The sequence below is a fragment of the Phascolarctos cinereus genome, unplaced genomic scaffold, assembly GCF_003287225.1.
Source record: "Phascolarctos cinereus isolate Bilbo 61053 unplaced genomic scaffold, phaCin_HiC Scaffold_4;HRSCAF=312, whole genome shotgun sequence".
Taxonomy (NCBI): Eukaryota; Metazoa; Chordata; class Mammalia; order Diprotodontia; family Phascolarctidae; genus Phascolarctos; species Phascolarctos cinereus.
This window is the reverse complement of record NW_027555847.1, coordinates 690,339,233-690,353,974: the sequence shown is the minus strand read 5'-3', so window position 1 is coordinate 690,353,974 and position 14,742 is coordinate 690,339,233. Positions and strand designations below refer to the sequence as shown.

Genomic DNA, 14,742 nt, shown 5'->3' with positions numbered 1-14,742 from the left:
CCTCTTTCTTATGGAAATATTAGGAGATTTTGTATGTAAATATGAGAAGAAAATCTGGTTATGTCTAAAGAGATAGTTTTGTTGAATGGATAGATAACTGACCTTGGAATCAGAAAGGCCTGGGGTTGGAGTCCTACTTCTGATACTAAGAAGTGTGACCCTGGGAAAGTCACTTAACCTCTTGTGCCCCAGACAACTCTCTCAGGCTATAAAGGGTATTGGTAACAATACCACTGGTACATTGGTATCAGACTACTCCTCAGTCTCTTTTGCTGGGAAACTTTCCCTGGTCACACCCTCTAGTTACAGGTGTCTCACAGGGTTCTCTCCTGATTCCTCTTCTCTTTGCCCTCTATACTACACTTAGTGATCTCACTAGTTTTCATGGATTTAATTACAATCTCTCTGCTGATGATTCTCAAATCTCAAATCTCCCTCTCCTGCCCCAACATCTCTGAGCTCCAATCTCAAACCACTTTTTAGGTATTTTGAACTGGATGTGCAGTAGAGATCTTAAACTCATCATTGTTGAAGCTAAACTCCTTAACTTTCTCCCTAAACTTTTCTCCATCCTAAATCACCTATTACTCTCTAGGGTACCACCATCCTGCCACTTGTCCAGGCTCTCAAGCTTTCTGTCATCCTGATTCCTCATTATCTTTCACCCATCATCTCCAATCTGTTACCAAGGCATGCTGATTTTACCTTTGTAACACCTCTCAAATTTACCTCCCTTCTCTCCTCTAATACTGCTTTTACTTTGGTACAGGCCTTCATTACTTCATGCTCAGACTATTGCAATAGCCTGTGGGTATACTGCCTGCCTCCAGTCTCTCTACACTACAGTTCATCTTCCATTCAGCCACTGAAGTCATTTCCCTAAAGAACAGTTCCAACCATGTCACACACAAACATCCCCTCCCCACAAATAAACTCAGTAAAATCCAGTGTTTTCCTATCCTCTCCATGAACAATCCATCTCTCAGCTCCTGCCATTTTCATTGGCTGTCCCCCATACCTGGAATGCTCTCCTTCCTAATATCTGCCTGTTGGATTCCTTGAATTCCTTTAAGTCTCAGCTAAAAACCCATTTTCTATAGGAAGACTTCCCTAAACTTTCTTGATTCTAGCTCCTTCCCTTTGTTAGTAATTTCCTATTTATTCTCTATATAAATTAGTTTGTACATATTTGTTTTCTTATTGTCTCATCCATTCGATTGTGAGCTCTTCAAGGGCAGGGACTGTCTTTTGCCTCATTCTGCATCCCCAGTACTTAGTATAGTGCCTGACACAAAATACACACTTAATATATGTACTTATTGGCTGCCTCATTGGGAACAGAGTCACTTCATTATACCAATGAAAGCATAGGGATAGTCCAAATAATAACTAACATTCAGAGAGAGTTTTAGGCAATGCATCATGCATGTCATTTCATTTGTTCCTCACAAAAATCCTGTATGGTAGGTGTTATTATTATCCCTACTTTACAGTTGAGGAAATTGAGGCAAACAAAAGTTAAGTGACTCCCCAAGGGTCACACAGCTAGGAAGTATCTGAAGCTGGATTTGAGCTTAAGTCTTCCTGACTCCAGGCCCAGCATTTTATCTACTATGTCACCAGCTGGCTCAGATAGAATATAAGGAAGAGCTTCTACAAAGAAACAATTTCATGCAAGTGAAGTGGTAGGTAGTGGGTTCCTGCTAAATAGAGATCTTCAAGGAGAATGATGATTTCTTATTAAGGCTGTTTTATAGGTAGAGAATGGATGGGCCTTCGGCTAGGAGTCAGGAAGACTGGGCTTAAATCCTACTTCAGATGCTTACCAGCTCTGTATCCCTGATCAAGTTAATTTCTTTCTGTCTCAATTTTCTCATCTATAAAATGGGGGTAATTATAGAACCTCCCTTGCAGGGGTATTGTGAGGATCAAATGAGCTAATGCATGGAAAGGACTAAATGAATGCTAGCTATTAATAATATTAATATTATGAGAGCAAATATGAATGATTATAGTATAATGGTAATATTGATCATACAATTAATAATATTATATATGTTGTATAATAATTATATTATAATTATTAATAATATTATTTTACATGACTGGACTAGATCACATCTGAGACCACCTTTCAGCTCTGTAATTCTGTATTTCCCAAGGGGTATAGTGAGTTTCAATGATGAGGAGAAAATCTCAAAATTAGAATGTAGGCAATTGTTATGCAAATGATATTGCCAGTTCATCTTCTAATGTCCCCTTTGCAATTACCTCATTCCATTTCAAGTTATGTGAATATTCATTAATTGGGTAGCTACACAATGTCTTGTTCTGAGTTAGGCATTAGCTGATGTGGGAGAGAATATGACCCAGTATTCTCTGTCCTCCAGAATCCCAGGATCTCAGAGCTGAAGGGGATCTCTGAGGCCATCTAGTCAAAGGTCTACCTATACTTGAACAAGAAAACCTTCTATAATATCCCATATCAATGGCCACCTAGTTCCTATAGCAAGGGGGAACTCACAACCTACAAAAGTAGCTCACTCTACTTGAACATAACTCCAATTGTTAGAAAGCTTTTTCTTGGCATCAGAATCTAAATCATCTGTGTCTCTGTAACTTGTCCCTACTATTCCTAGTTTTTCCTTTGGGTCAAGCAGGACAATTCTCATCCCTCTTCCATATGAGGAACCATGAAGATGATGATCATATCCCTACCACCCCTACTCTTCTCTTCTCCAGGATAAACGGAGAAGATGGCCTGCGGGGCATCTCCAGTCTTTCTGGTCTATATCTTGCCACTGAACCCAGATGGTTCCAGAGGAGAAAGTGAGGCTGGTGACTTTGCCCAGCCCTTCCTCACTTAAATCCAATTCACTTGCAAGTCATGACACCACCTTCCTGATGTCATAGTCCTCTTTGAGAATAAAAGACAAAGAAAAAGATTACATGATAAACCTAGCTATCCTCTTCTGGTCATTCTCTTAGCTTATCATTCCTCATCTCAAAATATGGTTTTCTGTTGCTGTTGGGTCATTTAAATTGTGTTTGACTCTTTATGATCCCATTTTGGGGTTTTCTTGGCAAAGATACTGAGGTGATTCGCCATTCGCTTCTCCAGCTCATTTTACATGAGAAAATGAAGCGAATAGGTTAATCACCTGCCTTGGGTCACACCACTAGTGTCTGAGGCCAGATTTGAACCCATGAAGATGAATCTTCTTGATTCCAAGCCTAGCCCTCTATCCACTGTGACATTTAGCTTCCCCCAAAGTGTGTTATCAAGAGCTGAACACAGAAGTGGGGATATTACTTTATCAGGGCTTTCAGTTTTATTGACGAAAAGGATTTACACTCATGAAACAATTAGAACATACTAAAAAAACAGACTTTTACATGAGAATGACAGCTACTATTGATATAGGACTTTGATGTTTTTTGTTTTGTTTTGGTTTTGTTTTTTAATAAAGCAATTGTCACAAATTGTCTCATTTGCACCTTGGAGCCACTCTGTGAAGTAGCTCTATACATATCATTATCTTCATTTCACAGATAAGAAAATAAAACTCAAAGAGATTTGTAGGCTCATAGATAAGAAACTGCATGACATTTCTGGGGGTCATCTAGTTCAACCTATTTATTTTATATCATCGATGAGGAAAGAGAGGTTAAATGATTTACCCAAGATCATATAGGCAGTAAGTAGCAGAGAAGAAATTTAAATGCAACTCCTGGATGTTACCTAGGCACCTAGGTGGTAGAGTAGATGGATCACTGTTTTGGAGTCAGGAAAACCTGAGTTCAAATCCTACCTCAGATACTGCTATCTGTGTGATCCTGGGCAAGTCAATTAAATTCTATTTGCCTCAGTTTCCTCAACTACAAAATAAGAATAATAACAGTACTTACCTCACAGGTTGTTGTGAGAATCAAATGAGATAATATTTGTAAAATACTTTGCACAGTGCCTCGTACACAGTAGGCCTCATTTTTTTTTTCATATTAAGGTATTTATTTTTAAAATTTTATTTGTTTTATTCTGAACTTAAGAAACAAAACAAACATTTCCATAACATAGTAGAATAAAAAAAATTATGATTGTGCATTAAACTACAAATCTATTTAAATGCTCCCTTCTGATTCCAAGCCCATTATTTTTTTTCCCACTATAGCATCTTGCCAAGAGATGGAGTTTGAACCAGTGTTTCTCCCACCTCCAAATTCAGCATTTTTCCCATGATAAACATGCTGCCCAGTCAAGGTACAGAGAGCTATGACTTGATAAAGGTGACTTAGTTTTGGAAGACTATATGTATGCTTCCAGCATGTAGTATACAGTATGCACTTAATGTATGTACTAGGTGAATTGCAGTGCAATAGGGAATAGACTTGTTCTGCTTGGTCTCCCTAGTGTAGAACTAGGCATAATTAGTAGGAGTTGCACAGAGGCAGATTTCCACTTAAAGTCAGGAAGAAAACTTCCTAGTAATTAGAACTACGTAAAAGTGGAATTGAGCTGCCTCAGGAGGTAGTGGGTCTGCCCTCACCAGGGGTTTTGAGCAATGGCTGGATAATTGTTTGCTGGTGGGGTGTAGGGTTGTAGGAAGGATTCTTATTCTGGCATCAGTTGGACTGAGGGCCTCTGAGTCCCTTCTCACTCTGAGATTCTGAGATTGCTGCGATTGAGAGGAACACCTGGAGGCAAAGAACAAAGTGGGGATGTGACCCCCCCCCCCCAGCCAAAGCAGAGAGACTGCCAGGAAACAGTCCTAAAACTCATCAGAACAAAGGGGCTGAAGAAGAGCAAATTCAAATAATTACCTATTCAAGATAAATGGCCTTGTCTTCCCCTGTAATGGAAACAGTAATAGCCTGAAAGGAGAAACAGTCTAGTCCTAGGTAGAGGGAAGGATGCACCAGGGGAAAAAGTGGTGGCTTTGAAAGTAAGCTAGTTAACAGCAGCCAGCCCTCATCACTTTGCTGCTGTTTCAAAGCATATGACCACACCCTTACCTGCTGTAATGAATGGCTTAATGACTAACTTGCTGTCACTAGGCAACTGTCCATGGTCCTTTTTTATTGGAAGATTGATTTTGGGTTTTCTTTCAGCACTTCATAAGAGCACATGCCAATATTTTCTAATAGATGGTCTGGGAGGAGATAGCAGCCATTCACCAGATAGGTCAACTCATGATTCACTTCTGACAATAAGGTAATTTTGTGACAGGAAACAGCATGAGATACTGTATGTAGGTGAAAATCCAGCATGCCCTATCATCTTCTTTGGGGAAATTCACATAGCTTATTTGTTTTTCTGTCATTTTCTTCTCTCTGCATGGGACTCTGGAGAGACATGGAGAGAGAGAGAGAAAGAGAGAGAGAGAGAGAGAGAGAGAGAGAGAGAGAGAGAGAGAGAGAGAGAGAGAGAGAGAGAGAGAGAGAGAGAGCGCAAGAGCTATGTGGGGTATCTGTGAGTCTGCTAACATGGGATATCTTTCAGTCTACTAATCATTCAGTCATTCAATCAACAAACAGAAGCTGTGATGCACTGAATAGAGAATGGCCCTTGGAGTCAGAAAGGCCTGGGTCCATGTAGCACTGCTTCTGACACCTGGTAGCTATGTGACCCTAGGTAAGTCTCTCAACCTCTCAGTGTCCTTGAGACATTCTCTAACATGACTAAGGTGCAAAACAGGTATTGATCTGCATGGCTAGGAGTTTTCTTAAGGGGAGTTCACTACAACATGGAAGTTAGAGACCTATTTAAATAAACAATGTGCTAGAGGTTGCTAATTAATGTAGACTTAAGATGAAAGAAAAGTTGGAGAGAATGAGTGAAAGATCTATAGGTGGGCTCTGTACTAGTCCAATTGTAGATTTCAAGGAATACATAGACAGTAATAACCATATCTAATCTATTTAGTTTGTTGACAGCATAGAAACCATTGCTAACCACTCACATTCAATAAGCAGCTTTCAAGTACCTACTATGTGCCAGGCCCTATGCTAGATATTGGGATACAGAGACAGAAAAGCAATAATCTCTAATCTCCAGCACTTCATATTTTATTGCCAAAGGATCATAAGACCATAGATTTAGTGATGGTAGGGACCTTAGAGGTTACTGAGCCCAACCTCTCATTTAGAGATGAAAAAACTGAGATAGAAAAAGTTAACTGATTTGTCCAGAACCAGATAACTAGTAAGTATCAGAGGCAAGATTTGAACCCTAGTCTTTCTGACTTGTGGGGCAGCTAGAGGGTTCCCTGGATAGAGTGCTGGTCCTGGAGTCAGGAAAACCTGAGTTCAAGTCCAACCTCAGACCCTTACTAGCTGTGTGACCCTGGGCAAGTCACTTAACTGTGTGCCTCAATCCACTGGAGAAGGAAATGGCAAACCAACCACTCCAGTATCTTTGCCAAGAAAACCCCATGGACAGTGTTGGCATGCTATGGTCTAGGGGGTCACGTAGAGTCAGATACAACTGAATGACTGAACAACAGTAACTTTCTGCCTTGAGGTCCAGCTCTTTATCCACTATGCCAGAGGTGCCAGACACACCACTCCTGAGGGCTGTCCAAACTGGATTCAAATGTAACTGGGAAATATTTAACAAAATAAATAAAATAAAACAATACATAGATAAGGTACATTTTAAAACTAAGTCAATATGTAGCCTTCAAGGATCCTCACATATGGATTTCTGGGCCTCATTTCCATTTGATTTTGACACCACTACAATACATATAAGTGATATAAGCAGACACACACTTCCATCTTACCACCGCCCTTGGATCTCAGTGCTGTTCTCATGAAAGGAAGCTGTACAGGCAGCCACAACTCAGAAATTCAAGCCTATACAAAAACCACAGGCTGATCAATGTGACCTAAGGAAGGTTGGGTCTATGTGGCCTTATAGGAATTGGAGCCTTTTGCAAACATACCAGTCTTGGGTACACTAACCCTGGAATCTTTGAATGAACTTATTTGAAGCAGATCAAATAATATATTGCCACATGGAATCATGTGTGTGTGTGTGTGTGTGTGTGTGTGTGTGTGTGTGTGTATGTGTGTGTGTGTGTTTATTGGTACACTTATAGACATATCAGTCTTTCTAGGGAAAGAAACAACATTTATAAAGTACCTACTATATACCAGGCACTCTACTAAGTGCTTTGCAGATATTATCTCATTTGATTTCTGCATGATAGGTTCTTAAACTTTTTTCATATGTGGCATAGACTCTTTGCCAGTCTAGAGAAGACTATGGACCCCTCCTTCTCAAAGTATTTTTAAATGCACAAAATAAAATATATAGGATTACAAAGGAAAACAATTATATAAAAATATAACTTTTTTAAAGTCTGTGGCTCTCAGTTAAGAATCCTTGTTTTAGATATTGCTGTCTACCTGTGTCTCCTCCTTCCTCCCCCTGGGGGAAAGAGCTCAGTCCAGGCCAACTATATCAACTCTCCATCTTGTACTCTAACCAACCACTGGGAGAAAAATTTCTTTCAGGAATAGAAAATATACTCCCAACTCCACACACAGTCTCCCTGGGGGGGAAAAATAAGTAGTCCCTCTGCCTTCCTTTCCTTTGATGATTTAAACATGCTTTTATAAATCACTAATAATTCTTAAGTACAGATTGGAAGCTTGGAAGCCATGGGCACAGTCATGATGGAATAGTTATTTTCAAAAAGAGGATGGTCAGAATATTTACAGCCTTGGTTCACGGAGGCTGAGGTGTTTCCCCAACAACACTGGTAAATCATCTCCATCCTCAAAGAGCTTCCATTCTATGTTGGGGATACAACAGAAACACAAGGAAATCAATACCAAGAACCCTATGTTTTTGAGAATCCAGTTCCCTTTCTGCAGGTAAACCCTTACCATGGCTAGTGGGATGACTCCAATCAAATCCTTCTGGCTCACATAGATTTTAGACACCCCCAGGTCCGAGGTAGTCTCTCCAGGGTATTCAACCTGCCATGTGACTAGCTGCGTGGCTGGTAGGTCACTCAGCTCTTCAATTTCTATATCGATCTGCATGACTTCATTGGATTGACCATCCGCACTGGAGGGAAAGATAAAAGAAGAGTCATGATGAATGATCAGGGTTTGCATAAGTGACATGTCCATGTGTGTTTGTGTTAAAATCACCTCTTGTGAAATACAAATAAGAGAATTAACCATAAAATCAACAAAGCACCTTTAGTCTCTTAATGAAGAGATCACGGCCCAAGCTCTCTATATCCTTAGTTAGATTGTCTCCCTGACAGCTAGCATTTGCAGTAGGGCAAACATAGGAAATAACAGTAAAAATTCATATTCATGAAGATTGAGAATGGGCACGTGCATTTTTCATATCCTAAGGAGGTGTGATCATTCTCCTTATTCCCTTCCTTCCCCCACATTCAAATAGTTGCCAACTCTTGTCAATTCCACCTCTGTAAAATATTTTGCATCAGTCACCAATCATCATCTTCACATCCTCTCACTTTCTACTACCTCACAACAAGTAGTCACCCCTTATCTGGACTGTTGTGATAACTTCCTAATTAGTTTCCCTGTTCAAGTATCTCCCTTCTATAATCTATATTCAAATGAAAAAAAAAATCATTCAGATAAAAAAAATAATCTAGAACACAGGAATGTCCATTTTACTCCTCTACCCAAAATTCCTTAATGGTTCACTACTGCCTCGAGGACAAAATACAAAATTTTTGCCATGGCATGTAAAGATGCCCACTTATCTTCCTAGATTTATTTCATATTATTACCCTTTATGCACACAGTTCTAGTTAATCTGTTCTGTTAGCTCTTAGCTAACAAACAAACAAATAAGCCAAGTGAATTTTCCCAAAGCACATGCTGCACAGAATTACGTCTCCTTCCTTGGTGTCTTTGCACAGGTGTTCTCTCCTCTTTGGAACCCACTGCTTTCTTACCTCCACCTCTAAGGATCCCTGGCTTCTTATATAGTACAGCTGAGGTGCCACCCACCACCTTAGACATTTTCTTTCTGACATTGGGCAAGTGATTTGACCTTCCAGGTCTCCGTTTCTGCACCTGTAAAATGAGAGCATTGGACTAGATTGCCTTTGAGGTCCCTTCTAACTCTAGATCTATGGTCCCATTATCCTTGAACAATTTTATTCATACTCTTTGAGCCTCTGCTTCCTCATCTGGTTAAAAAAAGTGGGCCAGATTAGATCAGGGATTCTTAATCTGGCACCAATCATTTTTTAAAATATCTTGTAACTGTATTTCAGTACACTTAGTTTCCTTTGCTATTATATGTATTTATTTTATGCATTCAACATTAGTCTGAGAAAAGGTCCATCAGCCTCACCTCAATGCCAAAAGGGTCTATGATACAAAAAAGGTTAAGAATCTCTATACCAGATGATGGCTTCAGAGGTTGCTTCTAATTTGGGATTAAGGATGCTATGATCCATTGATTCTCCATGGGTGCCTCTCCCAAGGGTTAATTCACACTTTTTTCACATCTGTACTGATTTATGCTAGAGTCTTTGATCAACCTCATATTGTTTGTATACAATTACTGGCTCTAGAAAGTCTCCTCAGGGCCTTTACAATGTTTAGTTTCACCTTGGTTTTAATTCTCCTCTCTCTTGGAAGAAATCCCACCCCCATCATGCTAGGATACTCCAGCCTCAGGCAGAGTAGAAGGGTGGTTGCTAAAGCCCCATATATCAAAGTCTACCCTCCATGTTTAAAGGCTAACATAAAAGGATAAGCTTGGAATGTTTAGGAGTGGGGAAAGCTAGGACTCAGGTCATAGGATAATAACGGAATCACAGAGCATTACAACTAGAAAGTCCTGGAGCTGGGATGTGCACCCTGGCCATCTGACTCCCTGAATCCTGTGTTTTCCCTCTACTATACCATAGCTGCCTCTCAGGCCAAAGCCTAATGTTGGAAACAGATGTTCCAGAAGGACAGCACCTCCAACAAGTGTTGCTACCACTTATTTTTGTCCCCACCATTGGCTACTTCTCCCTCACTTCAGCAAGCTTTTAGAAAACGTTCATTGCTGACTCTGGAAGGCTACATAAAAGAAAGCTAAGAGAGCCAGCAATCCCCGGAAGAGAATAATAACAACCTGAAGAGGAAATGAAGGCCAAGGAGCTGAGAATTAACCAGCAGAAGTTGGGGAAGTGGTGGGGGATTGGGAGGTGGGGTGGCTCTTACGGAAACCTCATATAGCTAATGCAACTCATGCCTCTGAAGTGATTCTATTAAGATTCTAATACTGTATTTCACCAGCATGAAGGTCGGACTACAGCACTTTCAGAATGCCAGGCAGGCCTCATCCTATATAGCAAAGATGCTGAAAGGCTTCTCCATCTAAGCAGCCCCAGCTGGCCCCTTGTAAATCTTGATGCTTTCCTAGCTACGGCCCTGGGACAAGGCAGAGAGGCCTTCAGAGATCTCTGGGGTTGATGAAGATTGTGAGATGCAAGAGTCAAGGATTATTTTTGTAAAAGAGGCTCAACCATGAGAACCCCCTCGGACAGAGATCAGAAGGTTTGATGTCCAGAAAAAGGGAAAGTCACAATGACAGATTGTCTGTGTAGTGCTGGCTGTCTTCAATGGACCAGGGAAGATAGTAATCAAGGTATCCAACTTTTGGAGGAGAAAGAGCAAAGGGATGACAGACCATCCAGGCCTCCTTCTTGGCTCGAGGAGAAAAGAAATCCAGCTCTTTGATAAGCAGCCCTTGTGCCAAAAGCTTGATTCTGAACAAATCCCCCACTGCGGAGGTTTTTTTTTTAATCACCGTTTAAGATACAGTAAATCTGCCTTTTAAAAGCCACTGCCTGGAGATGTTATCTGAGAGTGTTTGGGCCTAGGGTGACAGAGTCAGAGCAAAGCTTCGTTATCACATTACGGAAGCAGAAAGACTTTTCTACAAATTTCCCACACACGGGTAATAGTTCACTTGAAACTGTTTTTATTGCTTCTGGGTCAAAGATACACTGAGGGGCTTCAATGGTGTGGCATCTCACTGAGCTTTAACAAAGTTTGAGCCATCAAGGCTTTGTCTCAGGGTGCCAACCTTCTTTGGAGTGGGGGAATATTCTCTGGGTAATTCTCCTCTACAAATACAGATCAACAACATTCTGCAAATAATAGTCTCAGACACTTAACTCAGAGGGGTTAAGTAGTAACTAAAATTTACATGTATTTTTAAGTTTGAAAAATATTTTACATATATTATTAGCCTCACAACAATCCTGTGAAGTAAGTTCTATTATTATCTCCATGTTATAGATGAGGAAACTGAGGCTGAGGTAAGTTAAGTGACTTGTCCAGGGTCACACAGTTATTTATATTTCATAGGTGGAACTTTAATTCAGTGCTTCCTAACCTTCTCTCTCTACTATCCAACATTCCCTCTCCCCAAAATATGAATTGGTTTCATTTTCCCCCCGTAGCATCACTGCCCTCACTTAGTGAACTATTCTGCCAACTGTGAAACTTTTATTGGTCCCAGAAGTAATGCTTTCAGGTAGCCCCATTATAGAAAAGCTCTATTTTTATGCTGTGTTTTGTGAGGGACCATCTGAGGACTGCTTGTCTTTGAAGGTGACTGAACCTGGTCTTAGAACTTGAAATGAAAACATTCACTTCCATGCTGACTGGAGCAGGGAGGCATTTCTGGACAAGCTCAGCTGTGAATTTTAGCATTTTAGAAAGGTACCCTGATGTCTGGTGAGGTTGCAAAGCACTCTGCTGTTCCCAGGAGTTAATTCACTTTTTTTGTTTCTGACTGCACTGATGCATGCTGGGGTCTCTGATGAACCTCATTCTGTCTATGTATGGTTGCTGGCTCTGTAAAGTCTCCTCATGACCTTTTCAGTGTTTAGCTTCATCAATCCCACCCCCATTTCCATTCTCACCAAGTCACACCCCAGCCTCAGGTAAAGCACAGAAGTGTATGCCAGAGTACTCTATAAAGTCTATTAGTCACGTTTAGAGGTTAAAAAAAAAAGTGGTGAACTTGAAAGTTCGAAGAAATGGAGCAATCCAGACTTGTTACAGAGTAATAATGGAATCACAAAATATTACTACTAGGAAGAAGCTTGGAGATCATCTAGTTTAAGTCACTTATTTTAATGATAGGTAAACTGAGGCCCAGAAAAAGAGCCATTTTCTATTAACCCTATTGTTCCTGTTAATAACAACTAGCATTTACAAAGTGTTTTAAGGCTTGCAAAGAGCTGTGTGCATTATCTCATCTGATCCTCACACTAACCCTGGGAAGTAAGGGCTATCATTACCTCCATTTTACATATAGAAAAATTGAGTCAGACAGAGTGACTTTCTCAAGGTCACACAACTAATAAGACTCTGGGTTACTCAGGTCTTCCCTAATCCAAGTTCAGCTATTTGGCCACCTGCATGATTTAGCTGCCCAAAACTCTGCTAACTCTAGTCTCTTTCCTGAGCTCTCGTGTAGCTAGCCTTTCATTAGACATTTTCAATTGGATGTCCTGTAGATTCCCAAACTTAACATGTGCCAATGAGAACTTATTATTTTCACCTGCCACCAAATCAACCCAATTCCCAACTTCCCTGTGACTATGGAGGGTACTACTTACACCCAGGCACCCAGATTTTCAACCTTTCTGTCATCCACAACTCATCTGTCACTCAGTCCACAAATCTAAGCTGTTGTATTTCCATAATATTCTGTTCAGCTACACATGTATCAGCCCAGGTCATGTTCTCATTACCTCTCACCCATATAATTACAGTCCTCTCTTAATTGATCTCACCTTCTCAAGTCCCTTCTCCATCTTCAATCCATCTTCTACTCAACTGCCAAAGTTATTTTCCCAAAAGACAGAACTCACTGCGTCGTACATAGCCTTAGTCATCAAATCCTAGTGTCTGCCTGTCACATGTTTGGGCAAGTATACATTCGACTGTTGAGCATTTAAAGTATTTTGTAACCTGACTCTGTCCTGTCTTTCTAGGTTTATTATATAGTCCAATAGTCAATAAACCTTTTAAGTGGATGTTATATGGCAGGCATTGTGCTAAATGCTGAGGATACCAATAAAAACAAAGTCCCTGCCCTCAAGGAGCTTACAATCTCTTTGGGGAAGACAAAACTCAAAAGGAAGCTGAAAAACTGGGAGGTAGTGGAGACCGGGGAAGGTACCCAACTCCCAGGGCATGGTGGAGAAATCAGTCAGAGAGGTCCTAAGGTAGGGCAGACAGATGAAAAATGAGATGAAGAAATGCTACTATAGCGAGCAAAATCTCTTTGAATCTATTTTGTATGTACCTATATATGGGCATTGTCATATACGTGGGCATATGGGCATATATACATTGTCATACTTATATGGATTGTAAGTACCTTGAGGGCAGAAACTGACTCCCATCTTTGTATCTCTTTGTATTTCCTGGAACATATCGGTATTTGATAAGTGCTGATTGATTAATTGATTGATACTATACCACATGGAAGGCAAGGAGCTACTAGATTTTCTTCTACCATCAATTCAATTCCATTCTATTTTATTCAAAGATCTAGAGCTGGAAGACACCTCAGAGGGCATCCATTTCAGCTGTCTAGTCTTAAAGATGAAGGAACTGAGTCCTAGGTAAAGTGATTTTCCTAAGGCTACCCAAGTAGTGGGGAAGCTTGGTGGTACAGTGGATAGAGAACCAGGTCTGGAGTCAGGAACACCTGACTTCAAATCCATCCTCAGATACTTACTAGCTGTGTGATGCTTGGCAAGTCACTTAACCCTGTTTGCCTCAGTTTCCTCATCTATACAATGAGCTATAGAAGGAAATGGTGAACCGCTCCAGAATCTTTGCCAAGAAAACCCCAAATGGGGTCATAAAGACTGAAATGACTAAACAACAACCCAAGCAGTATCAGAGGTAAAGTTTGAATCCAAGTCCTCTGATGGCATAGGCAGCATTCATTAGACTCTAACACATTGCTATCCTTATGTATTAAGTGCTTTCCAAGTGCAAAGTACTTTGCCAAGCTTCAGGGGTACAAGGGTAAAGAAGGAAAAAGAGTCCTGCTTTTAAGAAGCTTACATTCCACTAGGGGAATGCACCATTGCCACAGACAGATAGAAAATGAGGCAACATGAAGAGAGGGAGAGCGCGAGTCAGAGAGAGATTAGTACAAGGTTTGTTTAGGGAAGGCTTTTCAGAGAGAAGACTTGTCTTGAAGGAAGGCAAGAATTCTGAAAGGTAGAGATGAGACAGTGTGTTCCTAAGTGGGGAGGGATCAGTGAATGGATAGAAAATATTATTTTGTGTGAATAATGCAAAGGGAGTAGAAATGGGATGTAAAGTTTAGGGAACATTTCTAGTTAGGCTGGAAGCCAGAAGGGAAGAAGCGTAGTCATATAACATAAGCCTGGAAAGGTAGGTTGGAGTCATACTCCTGGAAGCTTTAAATGTCAGGCTAAGGAGGTTGACTTTATCCTAAAGGCAATAGGGAGCCACAGAAAGTTTTGTAAGCACAGGTGACCAAGATATGAGTGTTTCTTTAGATATTCCAGGACTAAAAGCCCAGAAGCACTTTGTTGATACAGTGGTTTATTTTTGACACTGTCTGAGCTGTGTTACATATTCACAGCTTTTTAATTTTCCCTTAGGAAATCTGGTTCAGGAAACACCAAGGACATCTCCAAGGAAGAAAAAAAAATGCTGTTCAGTTGTGTCTCATTCCAT

At 40.5% G+C, this 14,742-nt stretch overlaps 1 protein-coding gene across 1 annotated transcript in view; it reads right to left on the bottom strand.

Annotated features, from left to right (window-relative positions):
* Positions 1-14,742, bottom strand: part of TMEM132D (transmembrane protein 132D) — a 940,028-nt gene that overhangs the window by 300,625 nt on the left and 624,661 nt on the right. Inside the window, exon 4 of the mRNA XM_021004381.2 lies at positions 7,894-8,077. Coding sequence (XP_020860040.1) covers positions 7,894-8,077 — 184 coding nt within the window. The remainder of the gene's footprint in view (positions 1-7,893; positions 8,078-14,742) is intronic.